Raw genomic sequence first — 18113 nt, 5'->3', positions numbered from 1 at the left:
CATTTGCCAAATTCAAATCTAATGGGATCATTCCCAAATCTAAGGACTTGTGGAAAATTGCAACTGGCACCTTCACTATCTCCGCAGCTACCTCTTTTAGAACTTTAGGGTGTAAGCCATCAGATCCCGGGTGTTTGTTGGATTTTAATCCCTCAATTTTTACCCATACTTTTTCATTATTTCTTTATGTTTCACAATGTTCATTTACTTCGGTACCTTTTTACCCAATTAGTTTTCATAATTTTTCCCCTCGTACCGTGTAATTGGTTTAGTTTATATTCTTGTTGTGATTGGAGTAAGTAAAGTAAAGTCTCTGTAGTCCCAAATGACCGTAGGCTGCTTTACTTTCCTCTTTGAGAGGGAGAGCTGACTGGTGGTGATTTAACCTCAGGCAGGAAGCAAGGTTGATGGGGCAGGGCCTTCATGAATAACCTTAACTGGTACAGGAATTGAACCTGTGCTATTAGTCTCACGCTGTATCATGAACCAGCTGTCCAGCCAACTGAGCTAAACTTAGGGCCTGCTATTAGGCAGCCTCGTGAATAGTCCCCAGGTCATAAAGTGCCATGCATTGTCCATGAGGGACCAGGAAACTAATCTTTCTTTAAATAAGGTATTCCCTTCAGTACCTGTACACTCTACTGCTGGAGGAATGAATAATTCTCTTCATACAAGTAAATGACAATTTATATGAACACAGCTTTCTTACAAGTGTATTCTTGATGGTTTGTTCCCTGCAAATGGATTTGCAAATCAGAGTCCACCTTGACAGAATGGCACACAGTCATCATTTCAAACAGGTATGTTAACTTCCACGGGAACTGTCTATATTCTTAAAGAGAAAAACATGCACATTAATAAACTATATTTTAAATTAATTTTAAATTTCCTCCCAGGTTCGAGTGGTCAAGATGGACGGCACATCCTCCACTCCTTTCAACTGGGATGTGAGTACCAGCAATTCAACAGGGAGCCCTCCCTGTAAACCGGAGGACATCAGTAAATTCATTCCGATTTTTCTCACCCTAGTCTTTTTAGTGGGTTTCATTTTGAACAGCATCAGCCTTTGGATCTTTTGGTTTTGCATCAAGAGATGGAGTACCGGAATGATTCTGCAGTTCAACCTGGCTTTAGCAGATGCCATTATAACTCCTGCTGCACCATTCATGATCGCCTACTTCTCGTTGTCGCACTGGCCCTTTGGACAATTCCTGTGCCAGCTGAAGGTCTTCCTATTGAGCACCAACATGTACGGCAGCATCTATTTTCTCAGTCTAATTAGCATACACCGGTACATCGCTGTCGTGCACTGCACCAAGAAAACCATCTTAAAGGAGGAGAAGTTTGTAAAAATTGTTTGTGTGGGAGTGTGGGTTCTCCTGTTTGCCCAAGGATTTCCATTCTTTTTTGTCATCAAAACCACTGAAATTAACAATTCCACTCACTGTTTGAACATACATCAGGATGAGCTGGTGGTTTTATACTTTGTGTGGAACATGATCATTTTAGTCACAGGGTACACCATTCCATTTTTTGCCTCCATTATTTTCTATAGTTTACTTGCCAGTTTCATTATAAAATTGAAAACTAATCAACTTAAGAGTAAAAATATGAAAATGAAGTCAATGAAAATGATTTTAGTGTCTCTAATGATTTTTATCATCTGCTTCCTGCCTGTACATGTGTCCCGAACAGTTGGGGTTACGCTTAAACTCTTTTATCCTGATCAGTGTCAATCACTGAAATCTTTTGAACTTGTTTATTATTGGTGCTTGGCTCTGTCAAGTACAAATTGTTGCTTGGACCCGTTGTTATATTTTTTTGCTTCTAAAAAATTCAAGGAGTCATCACGTAGCGTTGTGAGTTCCATAAGATTCTGGAAAAAGAGATGAAGATGGGAAGTAAAAACGAACAAATGCTAGAAATGCTCAAGAGACCAGGTATCATTTGTGGAGCGAAAGAGAGTTAACATTTCAGATCAATGACCTTTCAATAGAATATATCCTTATACTGTCAGGACGAAAGGTCCAGCAATGAATTCAAACCACACCACAGAGCTGAAATGAAAATTGCCTATTGTCACAAGAAGGCTTTAAATGAAGTTACTGTGAAAAGCCCCTAGTCACCACATTCCGGCACCTGTTCGGGGAGGCTGGTACAGGAATTGAACCGTGCTGCTGGCCTGCTTTCAAAGCCAGCTCTTTAGCCCTGTGCTAAACCAGCTCCTCACTCATCCCTTTGTTCTCTAAAGTGTTTTTAGGACAATTTCTGTATCTTCCTCCATGAAGACAGACACACACCATCCAACCCCTCCGCCATCTCCTCACTCCCCAGCACAAACGCTCCCGTCTATGGAGAAGTTAAATTCAATTAATTCAATAAATCTAAAATCAGTAAAAGTCATCTCATCACAACTGGATTATCTTTAAAATCCATTTGATTCACTAATATCTTTGTAACAGTAACAGCTTCTGCTTACACAGTACCTCTAACTAAATAAAACATTTCAAGATCTTTTGCAGGAGCACCATGAACTAAGATAGCCCCCCCTATGCGGTTTAGCGTCGTACATGGGGAGATGGTCAAAACTTGATTAAAGAGGTAGGTTTTAAAGGGTGCCTCGTAGGAGGAAGTTGAGGCTGGAGAGGTCCAGGATGGAATCTCAGAGTTTAGGTCCCAGGCAACTGAAAGCTCAGCCATCGATGGTGGACCAACTAAAATTGGGGATGTTCAAGAGGCCAGAATTAGAGAATGACAGATGTCTGGATGAGTTGCACAGTTGGAGAAGATTAGAAGTAGGAAGTGGTGGCACCTTGGAGAGATTAAGATACAAACATTGCTTAGCCTGGAGCCAATATAGGTCAGGAAGTAGAGGGGTGGTGAATGAGCAGAACAAGTGCCTGGCAATGACTATTTCCAATAAGGGAGAACCAAACCATCGCCCCTTGACATTCAATAGCATTACCATCAATGATTCCCCACTGTCAGCAACCATTGACTGGAAACTGAACGGGACTAGCCATATAAATACTGTGGGAACAAGAGCAGGTCAGAGGCTAGGAATACTGTGGTGACTAACTCACCTCCTGATGCCGCAAAGTCTGTCCACTATCTACAAGGCACAAGTCAGGCGTGCAATCGAATACTCCCCACTTTCCTGGATGAGTGCAGCTCCAATAAGACTCAAAAGCTCAACACAATCCAGGACAAAGCAGCCTACTTGATTGCTCCCCTTGCACAAGCTTTCACTCCCTCTACCATCGACGTACAGTGGCAGCTGTGTGTACCATCTACAAGATGCACTGCAGGAACTCGCCATGACTCCTTTGGCAGCACCTTCCAAACCCATGACCACTACCATCGAGAAGGACAAGGGTAGCAGGTACCTGGGAGCACCACCACCTTGAAGTTCCCCTTCAAGTCACTCCCCATCCTGACTTGGAAACATATCGCTGTTCTTTCGCTATATCTGGAACTCCCATCCTAATAGCATAGTCGGAGTACCTACGCCACATGGACTACAGGGGTTCAAGAAGGCAGCTCATCACCACCTTCTCACGGGCAAGTAGGGATGGGCAACAAATGCTGGCCTAGCCAGCAAAGCCCACATCCCGTAAAAAATGAATAAATAAAAAAGAGCGGTTCAGATACAGTGATGGCGGGAGGCCGGGGGGGAGGAGGGGTGGGAATCCTTAACTAGTCATCTTAAGTCATCTTTGTCTACAGGAATAGTGCCAGAAGACTGGAGGATAGCAAATGTTGTCCCCTTGTTCAAGAAGTGGAATAGAGACAACGCCGGTAACTATAGACCAGTGAGCCTTACTTCTGTTGTGGGCAAAACCTTGGAAAGGTTTATAAGAGATAGAATGTATAATCATCTGGAAAGGAATAATTTGATTAGAGATAGTCAACACGGTTTTGTGAAGGGTAGGTCGTGCGTCACAAACCTTATTGAATTCTTTGAGAGGGTGACCAAACAGGTGGGTGAGGGTAAAGCAGTTGATGTGGTGTATATGGATTTCAGTAAAGCGTTTGATAAGGTTCCCCACCGTAGGCTACTGCAGAAAATATGGAGGCATGGGATTCAGGGTGATTTAGCAGTTTGGATCAGAAATTGGCTAGCTGGAAGAAGACAAAAGGTGGTGGTTGATGGGAAGTGTTCAGACTGGAGTCCAGTTACTAGTGGTGTACCACAAGGATCTGTTTTGGGGCCACTGCTGTTTGTCATTTTTATAAATGACCTGGAGGAGGGCGTAGAAGGATGGGTGAGTAAATTTGCAGATGACACTAAAGTCGGTGGAGTTGTGGACAGTGCGGAAGGATGTTACAAGTTACAGAGGGACATAGATAAGCTGCAGCGCTGGGCTGAGAGGTGGCAAATGGAGTTTAATGCAGAAAAGTGTGAGGTGATTCATTTTGGAAGGAATAACAGGAAGACAGTACTGGGCTAATGGTAATATTCTTGGCAGTGTGGATGAGCAGAGAGATCTCGGTGTCCATGTACATAGATCCCTGAAAGTTGCCACCCAGGTTGAGAGGGTTGTTAAGAAGGCGTACGGTGTGTTAGCTTTTATTGGTAGAGGGATTGAGTTTAGGAGCCATGAGGTCATGTTGCAGCTGTACAAAACTCTGGTGCGGCCGCATTTGGAGTATTGCGTGCAATTCTGGTCGCCGCATTATAGGAAGGATGTGGAAGCATTGGAAAGGGTGCAGAGGAGATTTACCAGAATGTTGCCTGGTATGGAGGGAAGATCTTATGAGGAAAGGCTGATGGACTTGAGGCTGTTTTCGTTAGAGAGAAGAAGGTTAAGAGGTGACTTAATTGAGGCATACAAGATGATCAGAGGATTGGATAGGGTGGCCAGTGAGAGCCTTTTTCCTCAGATGGTGATGTCTAGCACGAGGGGACATAGCTTTAAATTGAGGGGAGATAGATATAGGACAGATGTCAGAGGTAGGTTCTTTACTCAGAGTAGTAAGGGCGTGGAATGCCCTGCCTGCAACAGTAGTGGACTCGCCAACTCTAAGGGCATTCAAATGGGCATTGGCTAGACATATGGACGATAAGGGAGTAGTTTAGATGGGCTTTAGAGTGGTTTCACAGGTCGGCGCAACATCGAGGGCCGAAGGGCCTGTACTGCGCTGTAATGTTCTATGTTCTAGAGTGATTCAAAAATGGAGTTCTGGGAAAGATGGGCACACATTTGGGAGGTGACAACATATTTAAGGGTCTTGGACGGGACACTTAGCAAGGGTGGAAGGGTTTTTTGAGGAAAATGGTAATAATAGCAGATTTGAGAGACTGAGGACTGTACCCGATGAGGAAGAACCATAACAACGGAGCCAGGAAGGGCAGTAATCTAGTGGGAATAGGGTTAAGAGAGCAAGAGGTGAATCTCATGGACCAGATGAGCTCAGATAGGACATGAATGGAGATTGGCGAGTTGAGAGTTATTGTTGTTGTAGTGCTTTTGGAAAGCATATATTCTGTCCAGACTTGCTGTGGCCTAGATATAACCATCGCTTCCTATAGTAATGTTTTTCACTCTTAACTAGCCTCTAAAATGACCGAACAAACCATTCAGTTGTATTCAAGGAAACACCTCCATCTTCTCCTGGGCAATTAGGCGCGTGCCATAAAAGCCAGCGTTGTGGGGAATATCCACATTAAAAAAATACTTGTAGCTTCGACCACATGTTTTGATGTTCCCATGAAAGGTCATCAACCTGAAACAATGGTCCAGAGTTTGCAGTTGCCAGTACAGTGTCACTGTAACTGTGAAATTGACAGCAACGGCTAGCATCCTCACTTATGCCGTGAAACATCAAAATCCAAAACTTGCTGTCAATAATGAATTGCTCCATTAGAGTGTACCCGTGAAGCTCCCGTAGACGGAAATCTTTTGAAATCATTCAAATTGCCATGAACTTCCAACTTCGCATTCTTAGTCTTGCTGTGAAACACTTGGAAAAGTTACTCTTTATTGAATGAAGTGCAACTAGACTTTTATCAGAGCATTAAGTTCATAATTGCTTCTGAACAACCTCTTTAGCCCTGATAAGCTAATTTTATATTTGTGAAATATCAAATTTCTCTTATGGGTTTCATTATTTTTGTGATATTTTAGCTTCTACCATAATCCGATATGTATATCCCAAACATTTACTTTGTTCTCTGCAAAACGATTAAAAAGTGAAGCATAATCAATGCATTTGGCTGCCTGGTTTGTTCTCTGAAATAATTCTTTGTTGTGATTGGTTGCTTAACCTTGATGACATCAATGTCGCTAGACACTCAATATTTGGCACCAGAATCAAATTAACATCAGGAGATCACTAGAGATTTGTGAGAAGCTTTCTTTAGATCAGCAGTGATGTATTTTGCTTCAAATATTCATTCTTGGGCATTTCATAGAATCCCCACAGTGAAGCAGAAGGCCATTCGGCCCATTGAGTCTGCACCAACCCACCGAAGGAGCATTCCGCCCAGGCATACTACCCCGCCCCATCCTTGAAAGCCCGTAACCTAACCTACACATCTTTGGAGACGAAGGAGCATTTTCTCCGTGCCAATCCACCTCAGCTTTGGACTGTTGGTTTTGGGGTAGTGAATGGGGGGTGCTGGGGAAAAAATGGAATGATGTAATGACAGCCATGGCTCATCAGTTGGTAGCACACTTGCCTCAGAGGTTCTGGGTTCAAGGTGCGCTCCAGGACTTGAGCACAAAATTCTGCGCTGACACGCCAGAGCAGTATCGAGCGAGTGCCAGGTCGTGACCTGTGGGTCACATTTCGGACAAGCCTGATTTGGCACCTTTAACATAATAAAACATCCCCAAGGTGTTACAGAAGCATTATAAAACTAAATGTGACATAGAGACGCATAAGGCAGGTGTCCAAAAACTTGGTAAAGGAGGAAGGTTTTAAGGAGTATTTGAAGAGAAGTAAGCAAAATAGAGAGACAGAGAGTCTAACAGGGGAAGCATTTATTACCCATCCCCAACTGCTCTTGAGAAGGTGATAAGCCACCTTATTGAACTGCTGCAGTCAATTTGGCATGTGCATAGTGCTGCGAGGGAGGGCTCCAGGATTTTCACCCAGATTTAGTAAAGTAATGGTGATATAGTTCCAAGGCAAGGTGGTGTGTGAATTGAAGGGGACCTTGCACATGGTGGTGTTCTGATGTATCTGCTGCCCTCGTCTTCCTATATGCTAAAGATTGTGAGTTTGTGAGGCGCTATTGTAGGCGAATTGATGACTTATTGCTATGCATCTTGTACATGTTGTCACGACTCCCTGGGCCACTGTCCAGTCAATTCCAGCCCCACTTCACCCAGAGTCGCAATGCAGGCAAAAGTAGATTTTATTTTAAATACCTGAGGCCCTTGGCTGAGCCCAATAAACTGCAGTCATCAGGCTTGTAACTTTAACACAAGTAACCTTTTATTATGTACAGTATTAGAATCAAATGGATGAAAATGTAACTATTTAATACCTTTCCCAACCCCTCCTTTTTTACTATCCCCACTCTCTCTCTACACACACACACACACACACACACACACACAAAACATGCAGAGGGGAAAGGATGGTGGAAAAATAAAGAAAATATAAATAAAATAAAAGGACAAAGATCTTTGATGCACTGGACGATTTCCGGTAAGTGTCTCTCTGAAGTTCAGTTTTTATTTTGATATTTCTTCCTTCTAGGCTTGAGGTGGTTTTCTCTGGCAAGGTTGTCTATCTTCTTTGCAGACTCAGGAGAATTAGATGCAGGAGTAGACAACTAGGCCCTTCAACCTTGACCCGCAATTCAATATGATCACGGCTGATCAGCATAATTCCAAGTTCACAACAATGGATGTGCAGGGCACTCACTGCTTTCAGAACAATAAAGATGTTGCTTCAATTCACCAAGAAGGAGAGAGAGAGAGAGAGCCCATTCCTTTCACTTACAACGTCTAAACACTTGGCCCAGTTCTCTCAGAAAGCATCAAGCAGGAACCAATCACTGACTGTTGTCTGGCATATTACTGTCCCTGGCCAATCCAGCAGTTACCACTTAACCAACTGAAATCACTTCTTCCAAAACCGGTTCCTAAGATTCACCTAGTGCCAAGGAGTCTGGCCCCTTTTCTCCAAAATACAAAACCTGGGATAACCATGTCCTGGCAAGCAGGCAGTTTTAACTGAGTCTTCTGCTTAAAGCCACATCCTGATTATGGGCCCATGGATCAAAAATAATAAAATAAAAGAAATGTCAACGATGGAAGCAGTGTACACTGCTGTCATCGTGTGCCAGTGGTGGAGGGAGTGAATGTTTTAAGGTGATGGGTGGTGTGCCAGTCCAGTGAGCTGCCTTATCCTAGATGGTGCCGACCTTCTTGAGGGTTGTTGGAGCTGCACTCATCCAGGCAAGTGGGGAATGTTGCATCACACTCCTGACTTGTGCGTTGTAGATGGTGGGGTCAGGTTGTGAGTTACGCACTGCAAAATTTCCAGCCTCTGATCTTCTCTTGTAGCCACAGTATTTATATGGCTTGTCCAGTTCATTTTCTGGTCATTGATAACCCCTGGGATGTTGATGGTGGGGGATTCAGTGATGGTAATTCCATTGAATGTCAAGAGGCAATGGTCAACTTCTTTCTTGCGGGGGATGGTCATTGCCTGTCACTTGTGTGCTGTAAATAAGAATGTCACCTTGCCACTTGTCCAGGATATTGTCCAGGTCTTGTTGCATTTGGATATGGATTGCTTCAGTGTCTGAGCAGCTGTGAATGGTTTTGAATATTGTGCAAGTGGAAGGCAGAAGTGGAGTTTTTAAACAATCGTCATTAACGTACCGAGAACAACAAATAAAAAGAGAATTTGCTGGAAATATACAGCATGTTCATCCAGTCAGAAACTGTCTCTCCAGAGTTCTGATGGTGGGTCTACCTGTGCGCTGCTAATCGCTTTTCAGATGCCAACTTGGTGTATCTTTGTCATTTTCGATTGGTAAGTTTTACTTTCATTTCTTCTTGTTGCCACAACTGAAAATCCCTTCCTTGTGAAGCAGTGCTTCTGAGGACTCGCAATGTTCACTCATTCCCAACTGTGGGGCACGGACTAAACAACGGAAAGATTAAGTGCCATGGTGACTGTGGGAGCGATTTTGAGGCCACTCTCTCCGCCTGTGAGAAACTCGCCATGGGCCTAAAATCCGGAGAATCAAAAAACACAGTTCCCTCCGTCATACTTGGGTAATGTGCCACTTGATGATGAAGGTGATGAAGCTACTGTTTTGTTCTCTCTCTTTCTTCTGGCCTGTAACTTTTAATCAGCAGGGAGAGAACCTGAGAGCATCTGAGACCCTCAGAAGGTAAGTAAGTGATTTATACTCATTTTTACTTTTATTACCTTTTCAAATTGTGTGTGTGGAGGGGAAACTGAAGTGACATCACAGAAAAGCTGTGACCTGATTGGCTGGTTGGGAATCTACACTAAATTAAAAAAATTAAGCATTGGTAAACTAATTAAACATAATTACTTAATTATAATTTAGAGGGGTATCTAAGCCAGAGATCGGAGAGTGCTGTATTTAGCTTTCACATCTATAGTAAAAATCTAGTGCTAGGAAACATATAGTTAACAGTAACTTTTTAAAAAACTTTTAAATTTAATTTACTAATTAATTGACGTAATGTCAATTAGAGGGGTGCAGTGCTCTGACTGTGAGATGTGGCAGGTCCGGGAGGCTTCCAGCATCCCGAATGGCTTCATCTGCAGAAAGTGCAGCCAACTGGAGCTCCTCACAGATCGCATGGTTCGGTTGGTGCGGCAGTTGGATGCACTTAGGAGCATGCAGGTGGCGGAAAGCGTCATAGATAGCAGTTATATAAATGTGGTCACACCCAAGGTGCAGGCAGAGAAATGGGTGACCACCAGAAAGGGCAGGCAGTCAGTGCAGGAATCCTCTGTGATTGTCCCCCTCTCGAACAGGTATACCGCTTTGGATACTGTCAGGGGGGATAGCCCATCAGGGGAAAACAGCAGCAGCCAGAGCAGTGGCACAACGGCTGGCTCTGATATTCAGAATGGAGGGTCAAAGCGCAGAAGAGCAATAGTCATAGAGGACTCTGTAGTCAGGGGCACAGATAGGTGCTTCTGTGGACATGAAAGAGACTCCAGGATGGTATGTTGCCTCCCTGGTGCCAGGGTCCAGGATGTCTCCGAACGGGTAGCGAGCATCCTGAAGGGGGAGGGCAAACAGGCAGAGATCGTTGTACATATTGGTACTAACGACATAGGCAGGAAGGGGCATGAGGTCCTGTAGCAGGAGTTCAGGGAGCTAGGCAGACCCAGCGGGTCGGAGAATGGCCGTTGGCCGCCGAGAATCCCGCCCCCGCCGATTGCCGAAGTCTCCGAAGGGAGAAAAGTCGCCGGGGCGTTAATGGCGCCGCAGGCGTCGGAGAATGGCACGGGTGTGCGCAAGGCAGCCGATTTTGGGCCTGCCGATATTCTCCCGTCCGGATGGGGCGAAGTCCCGTCGACTTGATGACGGGTCACGTCGACGTAAATCAAACCTCCTTTTAATCGGCGTCAACCTGTGCTCCAGGTTCACGCCGACCAGCGTGGAGGTGAGTGACGGCCTGGGGGGTTGGCCGCTGGGCAGGCGATGGCGTGGCCGCAGTCTGAATGTGTGGGGAGAGGTAAGTCTAGGGTTGTGTGTGTGTGTGTGCGGCGGGGGAGGGGGGTGGTTAGAGTGGGCTGGGCTCCGGGGGTGTGCCGGGAGGGGTGTCAGTGCAGGGGAGGGGGATGGGGGTCCGTGCCGGGGACGGGGATGTAGGGGGGTCCGTGCCGGGGAGGAGGTTGGTGTCCGTGCCGGGGAGGAGGATGGGGGGCCCCGTGCCGGGGAGGAGGATGGGGGGTCCGTGCCGGGGAGGGGGATGTGGGGCCTGTGCCGGGGAGGGGGATGGGGGGGGGTCCGTGCCTGGGAGGAGGATGGGGCCCGTGCCGGGGAGGAGGATGGGGGGTCCGTGCCGGGGAGGAGGCTGGGGGGTCCGTGCCGGGGAGGGGTATGGGGGGGGTCCGTGCCGGGGAGGAGGATGGGGGGTCCGTGCTGGGGAGGGGGATGGGGGGTCCATGCCGGGGAGGGGGATGGGGGGCCCGTGCCGGGAGGAGGTTGGGGGGCCCGTGCCGGGGAGGAGGACAGGGGGTCCGTGCCGGGGAGGGGGATGGGGGGGGGTCCGTGCCGGGGAGGAGGATGGGGGGTCCGTGCCGGGGAGGGGGATGGGGGGTCCGTGCCGGGGAGGAGGTTGGGGTCCGTGCCGCGGAGGAGGATGGGGGGTCCGTGCCGGGGAGGGGGATGGGAGGTCCGTGCCGGGGAGGGGGATGGGGGGTCCGTGCCAGGGAGGAGGATGGGGGGGTCCGTGCCGGGGAGGAGGATGGGGGGTCCGTGCCGGGGAGGTAGATGGGGGGCCCGTACCGGGGAGGAGGTTGGGGTCCGTGCCGGGGAGGAGGATGGGGGGTCCCGTGCCGGGGAGGGGGGTGCGAGGGCAAGTGAGTTGGTCCACCCGGCCAGGTGCCAGCCTCCAACAGTTGGACCCATGCGGTCCATGCCACCTGGCTGGGGGGAGGAGGGGATATGGGCAATGATGACATGTCGTCGTTCCCACCCCCCCCCTCTCCCCCCTCTCCCCCCCCCACCCCACCCCCCCCACCCCCCCACCAGGCCGTCATGTTTTCCGATCATCCACTGATGGTGTCCGCCGTGGTGGCAGCCGCTCATGTCTATGTTGCCCTGGATGAGGAGGAAGAGGAGGAGGAGGAGCGTGCCAGAGAGGCGGCGCAGGCTGCCGCAGAGGGGCAGGCGGCAGCTGCCCAGGCTGGAGGGACACCTGACCGACAGGATGAGGAGGGGGAGGAGGACGTCGCAGCCCCACGGCAACGGAGGCACCCGAGGGCGACCCGTGTGTACCGGCCCCGGCAGTCATACCAGGACCTCACGGACCGGGAATGCAGGAGGAGACTCCGGATGAGGCGGGAAACCGTGGCACACATCTGCCACATGCTGGCACACCTGTCACCGTGTGGCACTGGCGGGAGACACCCTCTCCTCGTGTCCGTCAAGATTACGGTGGTCCTGAACTTGTATGCAACAGGGTCATTCCAGGCACCGAGTGGGGATCTGTCCGGCATATCGCAGACATCGGTGCACCGGTGCATCCGGGCAATGACAGACGCCCTATATGCCATGACGCACCGCTACATCCGCTTCCCTGTGGACCGGGCCAGCCAAGATGCCCGGGCCGTGGGCTTCTCTGCCGTGGCCGGGTTCCCCATGGTCCAGGGCGCGATCGATGGGATGCACGTCGCCGTGCGGCCACCTGCAGAGAACAGGGCCATGTTCACCAGTAGGAAAGGGACCTATTCGATGAACATACAGGTGGTCTGCGACCACCGCATGATGATCCTGCACGTCTGCGCCCGTTACCCAGGCAGTGTACACGACTCATACGTGTTGTCGCGGTCATCCACCCCCGGCATGTACGAGGGACGCCATTCCCGGCTGAGGGGCTGGTTGCTGGGCGACAGGGGCTACCCATTGCGATCGTGGCTGATGACGCCTATACGGAGGCCACGCAATGAGGCGGAGAACCGCTACAATGATGCCCATGTAGCGACAAGGGGAGTGATCGAGAGGTGCTTTGGTGTGCTGAAGATGCGTTTCAGGTGCCTGGACCTCTCTGGGGGCGCCCTCCAGTATCGGTCAGATAGGGTCGGCCGCATCATTGTGGTGTGCTGCGTCCTGCACAATATAGCCCAGCAGAGGGGCGATGTGCCGCAGGCAGAGGAGGGCGGAGTGGAGAAGCAGCAGGAAGAGGTGCAGTCCTCCCCAGATGAGGGGGATGGGGCAATGGTCAGGGCAGACGGGCTAGACACAGGCGGGTGGCTGTCCACCGTTACCGGCTGGCCCAGCGGGCACGGGACAGGCTGATAGCCGCCCGCTTCACTGACTAGATGGGCGTGGGAATCGGGTAGTACGGCCACAGACCGCACACCATGGCAACAGCCGACCACCCACACCCCCCACCCATCCACCCACCCAGCACCCTCACCCCCCTCCCCAACCCCACCCACCCCACCCGCATGCACACCACCCCCCCCATTGCCAATCCACCTGCGGCACAACGGGCCGGGCTCACACAGTTGCGGGTGGACACGTGTCTATTGCAGGTCATGGAGGATGATGACAACCCGCCCTGCGGTGAGCTCCTTGCTCCACATCGTTGGACTATGTCTGACCCATGGCCACAGTACCACCATCCACCCGGACCATCCCTGCATGCGGCTGTGACACTGCAGCGCACGGTCCCATCCTCTGCCCGGGGGGATGTTGATGGCGGCCCAGGGGGAAGGGGCAGACTCACCTGGGGCTGAGGTAAGACCACCCCTCACACACACACTTGCGCTCAACGTACATGACACCCCCGCATGCTTTGGACAGAGCACAAAGGCAGCTTCTGTAGGTGTAACATTGACTTTAATAACGAAAGGAGTTCAGGCACGTGCCCTAGTCCCTAAAACTCATCTGTGCCCTGCACCCGTGCCAACTTACTCAGTGTCTAATTGTTTGGCCTTACGGGCCCTTTGACTACGTCTACGTGGTTCCCCAAACGGTACAGCAGAACTGGAGGTGCCCTCTGACACAGGATCCCTTTGGCGGCCGTTTCCTGGGGCGTCCTGGCCTAGATGGGCCAGGCTGCGGCCCGGGCGACTGGGATGACAAGCTGCCAGCCTGTTCTGCCCGTTGCCCACCCGATGCACCTGGGACGGAAGGGGGGGCGTCCGAGGTGTCGCGGTGTTCTGGGACCTCCCCTACAGGGGGACCCGGGACAGACCACACCACCTCCTCCTCCCTCGGGGTGCCCGATGGCCCCCAGGCCTCTACATGGGTGGGGGATGCGAACGGACTGGCCATCCGACGCCCCCCCCGACATCTGGCGCTGCCAGTCCTGGAGGCCCGTGCTGGTTTCGACAGGGGTCTGCAGGTTTGCAGCCATGGAGCCCAGGGGATTGGCAAACCCTGTCTGTGACTGTGCGACGCCGGCTCGCACACCCTCTTCGCTCGTCTCAGGTTCGGTGGTTGCATCGGACCTATGGGTGGGTGTGGTAACTCCAGGAACCCGGGATCCATCTGGGCGGCTGATGTTCGCTTGCGCCGGGCTGCCCTCCCACCGCCCGGCCCCTCTGCTGCTCCTACCTCCACCTGCTGTACCGGGACGGCTGTGTTGTGCGCACCAGTGAGTGTACCAGACGTCTCATCTCTAAAGTGCCCAACCGAGGTGAGTGTTTCTGCAATGGTGGAGGGTGTTGGTTACAGCAGTGGCGTTGTGTCGTGCTCTTCGTCCCACTCTGAGTCCATGGCACTTTGGGGTGGGGGTTCGTCTCCACCCATCCACTCTGTGTCATTGTCCGGTATTTCGTCTTCCTGGGTAGTGCTGTCCCGGGTAGGGGTGTCCCGGGTAGGAGTGTCCTGGGTAGTGGTGTCCTGGGTAGTGGTGTCCTGGGTAGTGGTGTCCTGGGTAGTGGTGTCCTGGCTCGGCTGTGACGGGGGCCTGTGGCTGTCCCCCTCGTCGCTGGGTGGCACACGCCTGCGTCGTCGCTCCCACACGTGACGGGGATGTCGTCTCCCTGTTGCTCCAGGTCTCTCCGTCTCCCGTGGTCTCCAAGGGACATCCTGCAGGCGTTGCATGCCGGAGGGTCCGGGTCTCTCCGTCTCCTGTGGTGTGCGAGGGGCATCCTGCGGGTGTCGCATGCCGGAGGGTCCGGGTCTCTCCGTCTCCCGTGATGTGCGAGGGGCATCCTGCGGGCGTCGCATGCCGGAGGGTCCGGGTCTCTCCGTCTCCCGTGGTGTGCGAGGGGCATCCTGCGGGCGTCGCATGCCGGAGGGTCCGGGTCTCTCTGTCTCCCGTGGTGTGCGAGGGGCATCCTGCGGGCGTCGCATGCCGGAGGGTCCGGGTCTCTCTGTCTCCCGTGGTGTGCGAGGGGCATCCTGCGGGCGTCGCAAGCCGGAGGGTCCGGGTCTCTCCGTCTCCCGTGGTGTGCGAGGGGCATCCTGCGGACGTCGCATGCCGGAGGGTCCGGGTCTCTCCGTCTCCCGTGGTGTGCGAGGGGCATCCTGCGGGCGTCGCATGCCGGAGGGTCCAGGTCTCTCCGTCTCCCGTGGTGTGCGAGGGGCATCCTGCGGGCGTCGCATGTCGGAGGGTCCGGGTCTCTCCGTCTCCCATAGTGTGCGAGGGGCATCCTGCGGGCGTCGCATGCCGGAGGGTCCCGGTCTCTCTGTCTCCCGTGGTGTGCGAGGGGCATCCTGCGGGCGTCGCATGCCGGAGGGTCAGGGTCTCTCCGTCTCCCGTGGCCTCCGAGGGGCATCCTGCGGGCGGTCTGCATCTGCGGGGTTGGGTGCCTCGACGTTTGCTCCTGCGATACACAATGAAGCATGCATGGTTAGACACGCAGGCAGTGATCAGGTGATATGGGGAGGGGGATATAGGGGAGGGGGGATATGGGGACGGGCTGTCGGTGGCTCACTTGCTAGTACGCCCCCGACCTCTGCATCAGCAACCTCCCGGTCGTCAGGTCCGCCAGCCAATTCCAGGGCCCTTTCCTCATGTTCGGTCAGTGGCCTCTCATCAGCGGGGCCTCCTCCAGTCCTTACATGCTCCCTGGTGTTGTGTGCGCGTTTCTCCTGTGGCGGGGGGGGGGGGATGGCAGGGGTAAAAGGCAACAGTGTTAGACAGGTATATGAATGCACGCCATCGGTTGCGCGTGTATTGCAGAGGTTAAGGTTAGGGCTGGATTCACTTGGGGATATGGGGGAGGGGGGATATGGGGGATATGGGGAGGGGGGATATGGGGGATATGGGTAGGGGGGATATGGGGGATATGTGGGAGGGGGAATATGGGGGATATGGGGGAGGTTGGGGATATGGAGGAGGGGGATATGTGGGAGGGGACATGAGGGATATGGGGGAGGGGGGATATGGGGGAGGGGGATTTGGGGGATATGGGGGAGGGGGGATATGGAGGATATGGGGAGGGGGAGGGGGGATATGGGGGAGGGGGTATATGGGGGATATGGGGAAGGAGGTATATGGGGGATATGGGGAGGGGGATATGGGGGCTATGGGGGAGATGCGGGATATGGGGATGGGGGGATATGGGGGATATGGGGGAGGGGGGTATGGGGGAGGGGATATGGGGAAGGGGGGTATGAGGGATTATGGGGGAGGGGTGATATGGGGGATATGGGGAGGGGGGATATGGGTGATATGTGGGAGGGGGAATCTGGGGGATATGGGGGAGGGAAGATATGAGGGATATAGGGGAGGTTGGGGATATGGGGGAGGGGATATGGGGGAGGGGGGATATGAGGGATATGGGGGAGGGGGGATATGGGGAGGGGGGATTTGGGGGATTTGGGCGAAGGGGATATGGGGGATATTGGGGAGGGGGGATATGGGTCAATGGGTATATGGGGAGGGGGGATATGGGAGTTATGGGGAGGGGTGATATGGGAGAGGGGGGAGGGGGGATATGGGGAGGGGGAATATGGGGGAAGGGGGATATTGGGGAGGGGGATATGAGGGATATGGGGAGGGGGGATATGGTGGATATGGGGGATGGGGGATATGGGGGAGGGGGGATATGGGGGAGGGAGGGATATGGGGAGGGGGATATAGGGGAAGGGGGATATGGGGGATATGGGGGAGGGGGGATATGGGGGAGGGGGGATATGGGTGATATGGCGGAGGGGGGATATGGATATCGGGTGGGGGGGAGCTCACCCTGCCTGCTCTGACGAGGTCGTTCACCATCTTGTGGCACTGGGTGCCTGTCCGTGGTGTCAGGGCCGCAGCGGTGACGGCCTCTGCCACCTCCCTCTACAGACGCCGGCTGTGGCGTGGGGCAACTCTGCGGCCGTGCCCGGGATACAGGGCCTCCCTCCTCTGCTCCACTGCGTCCAGGAGCGCCTTCACATCCCGTGACTGGAACCTCGGGGCATGCCGGAGGGTCCGGGTCTCTCCGTCTCCCGTGGTGTGCGAGGGGCATCCTGCGGGCGTCGCATGCCGGAGGGTCCGGGTCTCTCCGTCTCCGTGGTGTGCGAGGGGCATCCTGCGGGCGTCGCATGACGGAGGGTCCGGGCCTCTCCGTCTCCCGTGGTGTGCGAGGGGCATCCTGCGGGCGGCGCATGCCGGAGGGTCCGGGTCTCTCCGTCTCCCGTGGTGTGCGAGGGGCATCCTGCGGGCGTCGCATGCTGCAGGGTCCGGGTCTCTCCGTCTCCCATGGTGTGCGAGGGGCATCCTGCGGGCGTCGCATGACGGAGGGTCCGGGCCTCTCCGTCTCCCATGGTGTGCGAGGGGCATCCTGCGGGCGGCGCATGCCGGAGGGTCCGGGTCTCTCCGTCTCCCGTGGTGTGCGAGGGGCATCCTGCGGGCGTCGCATGCTGGAGGGTCCGGGTCTCTCCGTCTCCCGTGGTGTGCGAGGGGCATCCTGCGGGCGTCGCATGCCGGAGGGTCCGGGCCTCTCCGTCTCCCGTGGTGTGCGAGGGGCATCCTGCGGGCGTCGCATGCCGGAGGGTCCGGGGTCTCTCCGTCTCCCGTGGTGTGCGAGGGGCATCCTGCGGGCGACGCATGCCGGAGGGTCCGGGTCTCTCCGTCTCCCATGGTGTGCGAGGGGCATCCTGCGGGCATCGCATTCCGGAGGGTCCAGGTCTCTCCATCTCCCGTGGCCTCCGAGGGGCATCCTGCGGGCGGTCTGCATCTGCGGGGATGGGTGCCTCGACGTTTGCTCCTGCGATACACAACGATACACAATGAAGCATGTATGGTTAGACACGCAGGCAGTAATCAGGTGATATGGGGAGGGGGATATAGGGGAGGGGGGATATGGGGACGGGCTGTCGGTGGCTCACTTGCTAGTACACCCCCGACCTCTGCATCAGCAACCTCCCGGTCATCAGGTCCGCCAGCCAGTTCCAGGGCCCTTTCCTCGTGTTCGGTCAGTGGCCTCTCATCAGCGGGGCCTCCTCCAGTCCTCACATGCTCCCTGGTGTTGTGTGCGCGTTTCTC

General features: G+C 53.3%; 1 protein-coding gene across 1 annotated transcript; it reads left to right on the top strand.

Moving 5' to 3' along the window:
- Positions 1 to 1027: 1027 nt before the first annotated feature.
- Positions 1028 to 3659, top strand: LOC140399113 (P2Y purinoceptor 3-like). The gene has a single exon (XM_072488291.1). It carries the CDS (start codon positions 1107 to 1109, stop codon positions 1890 to 1892), a length of 786 nt encoding a protein of 261 aa, XP_072344392.1. The 5' UTR covers positions 1028 to 1106; the 3' UTR covers positions 1893 to 3659.
- The last annotated feature ends 14454 nt before the right edge of the window (positions 3660 to 18113 follow it).

This window comes from Scyliorhinus torazame, chromosome 22 (assembly GCF_047496885.1).
Source record: "Scyliorhinus torazame isolate Kashiwa2021f chromosome 22, sScyTor2.1, whole genome shotgun sequence".
Lineage (NCBI taxonomy): Eukaryota > Metazoa > Chordata > Chondrichthyes > Carcharhiniformes > Scyliorhinidae > Scyliorhinus > Scyliorhinus torazame.
This window is presented reverse-complemented; position numbering and strand designations above follow the sequence as displayed.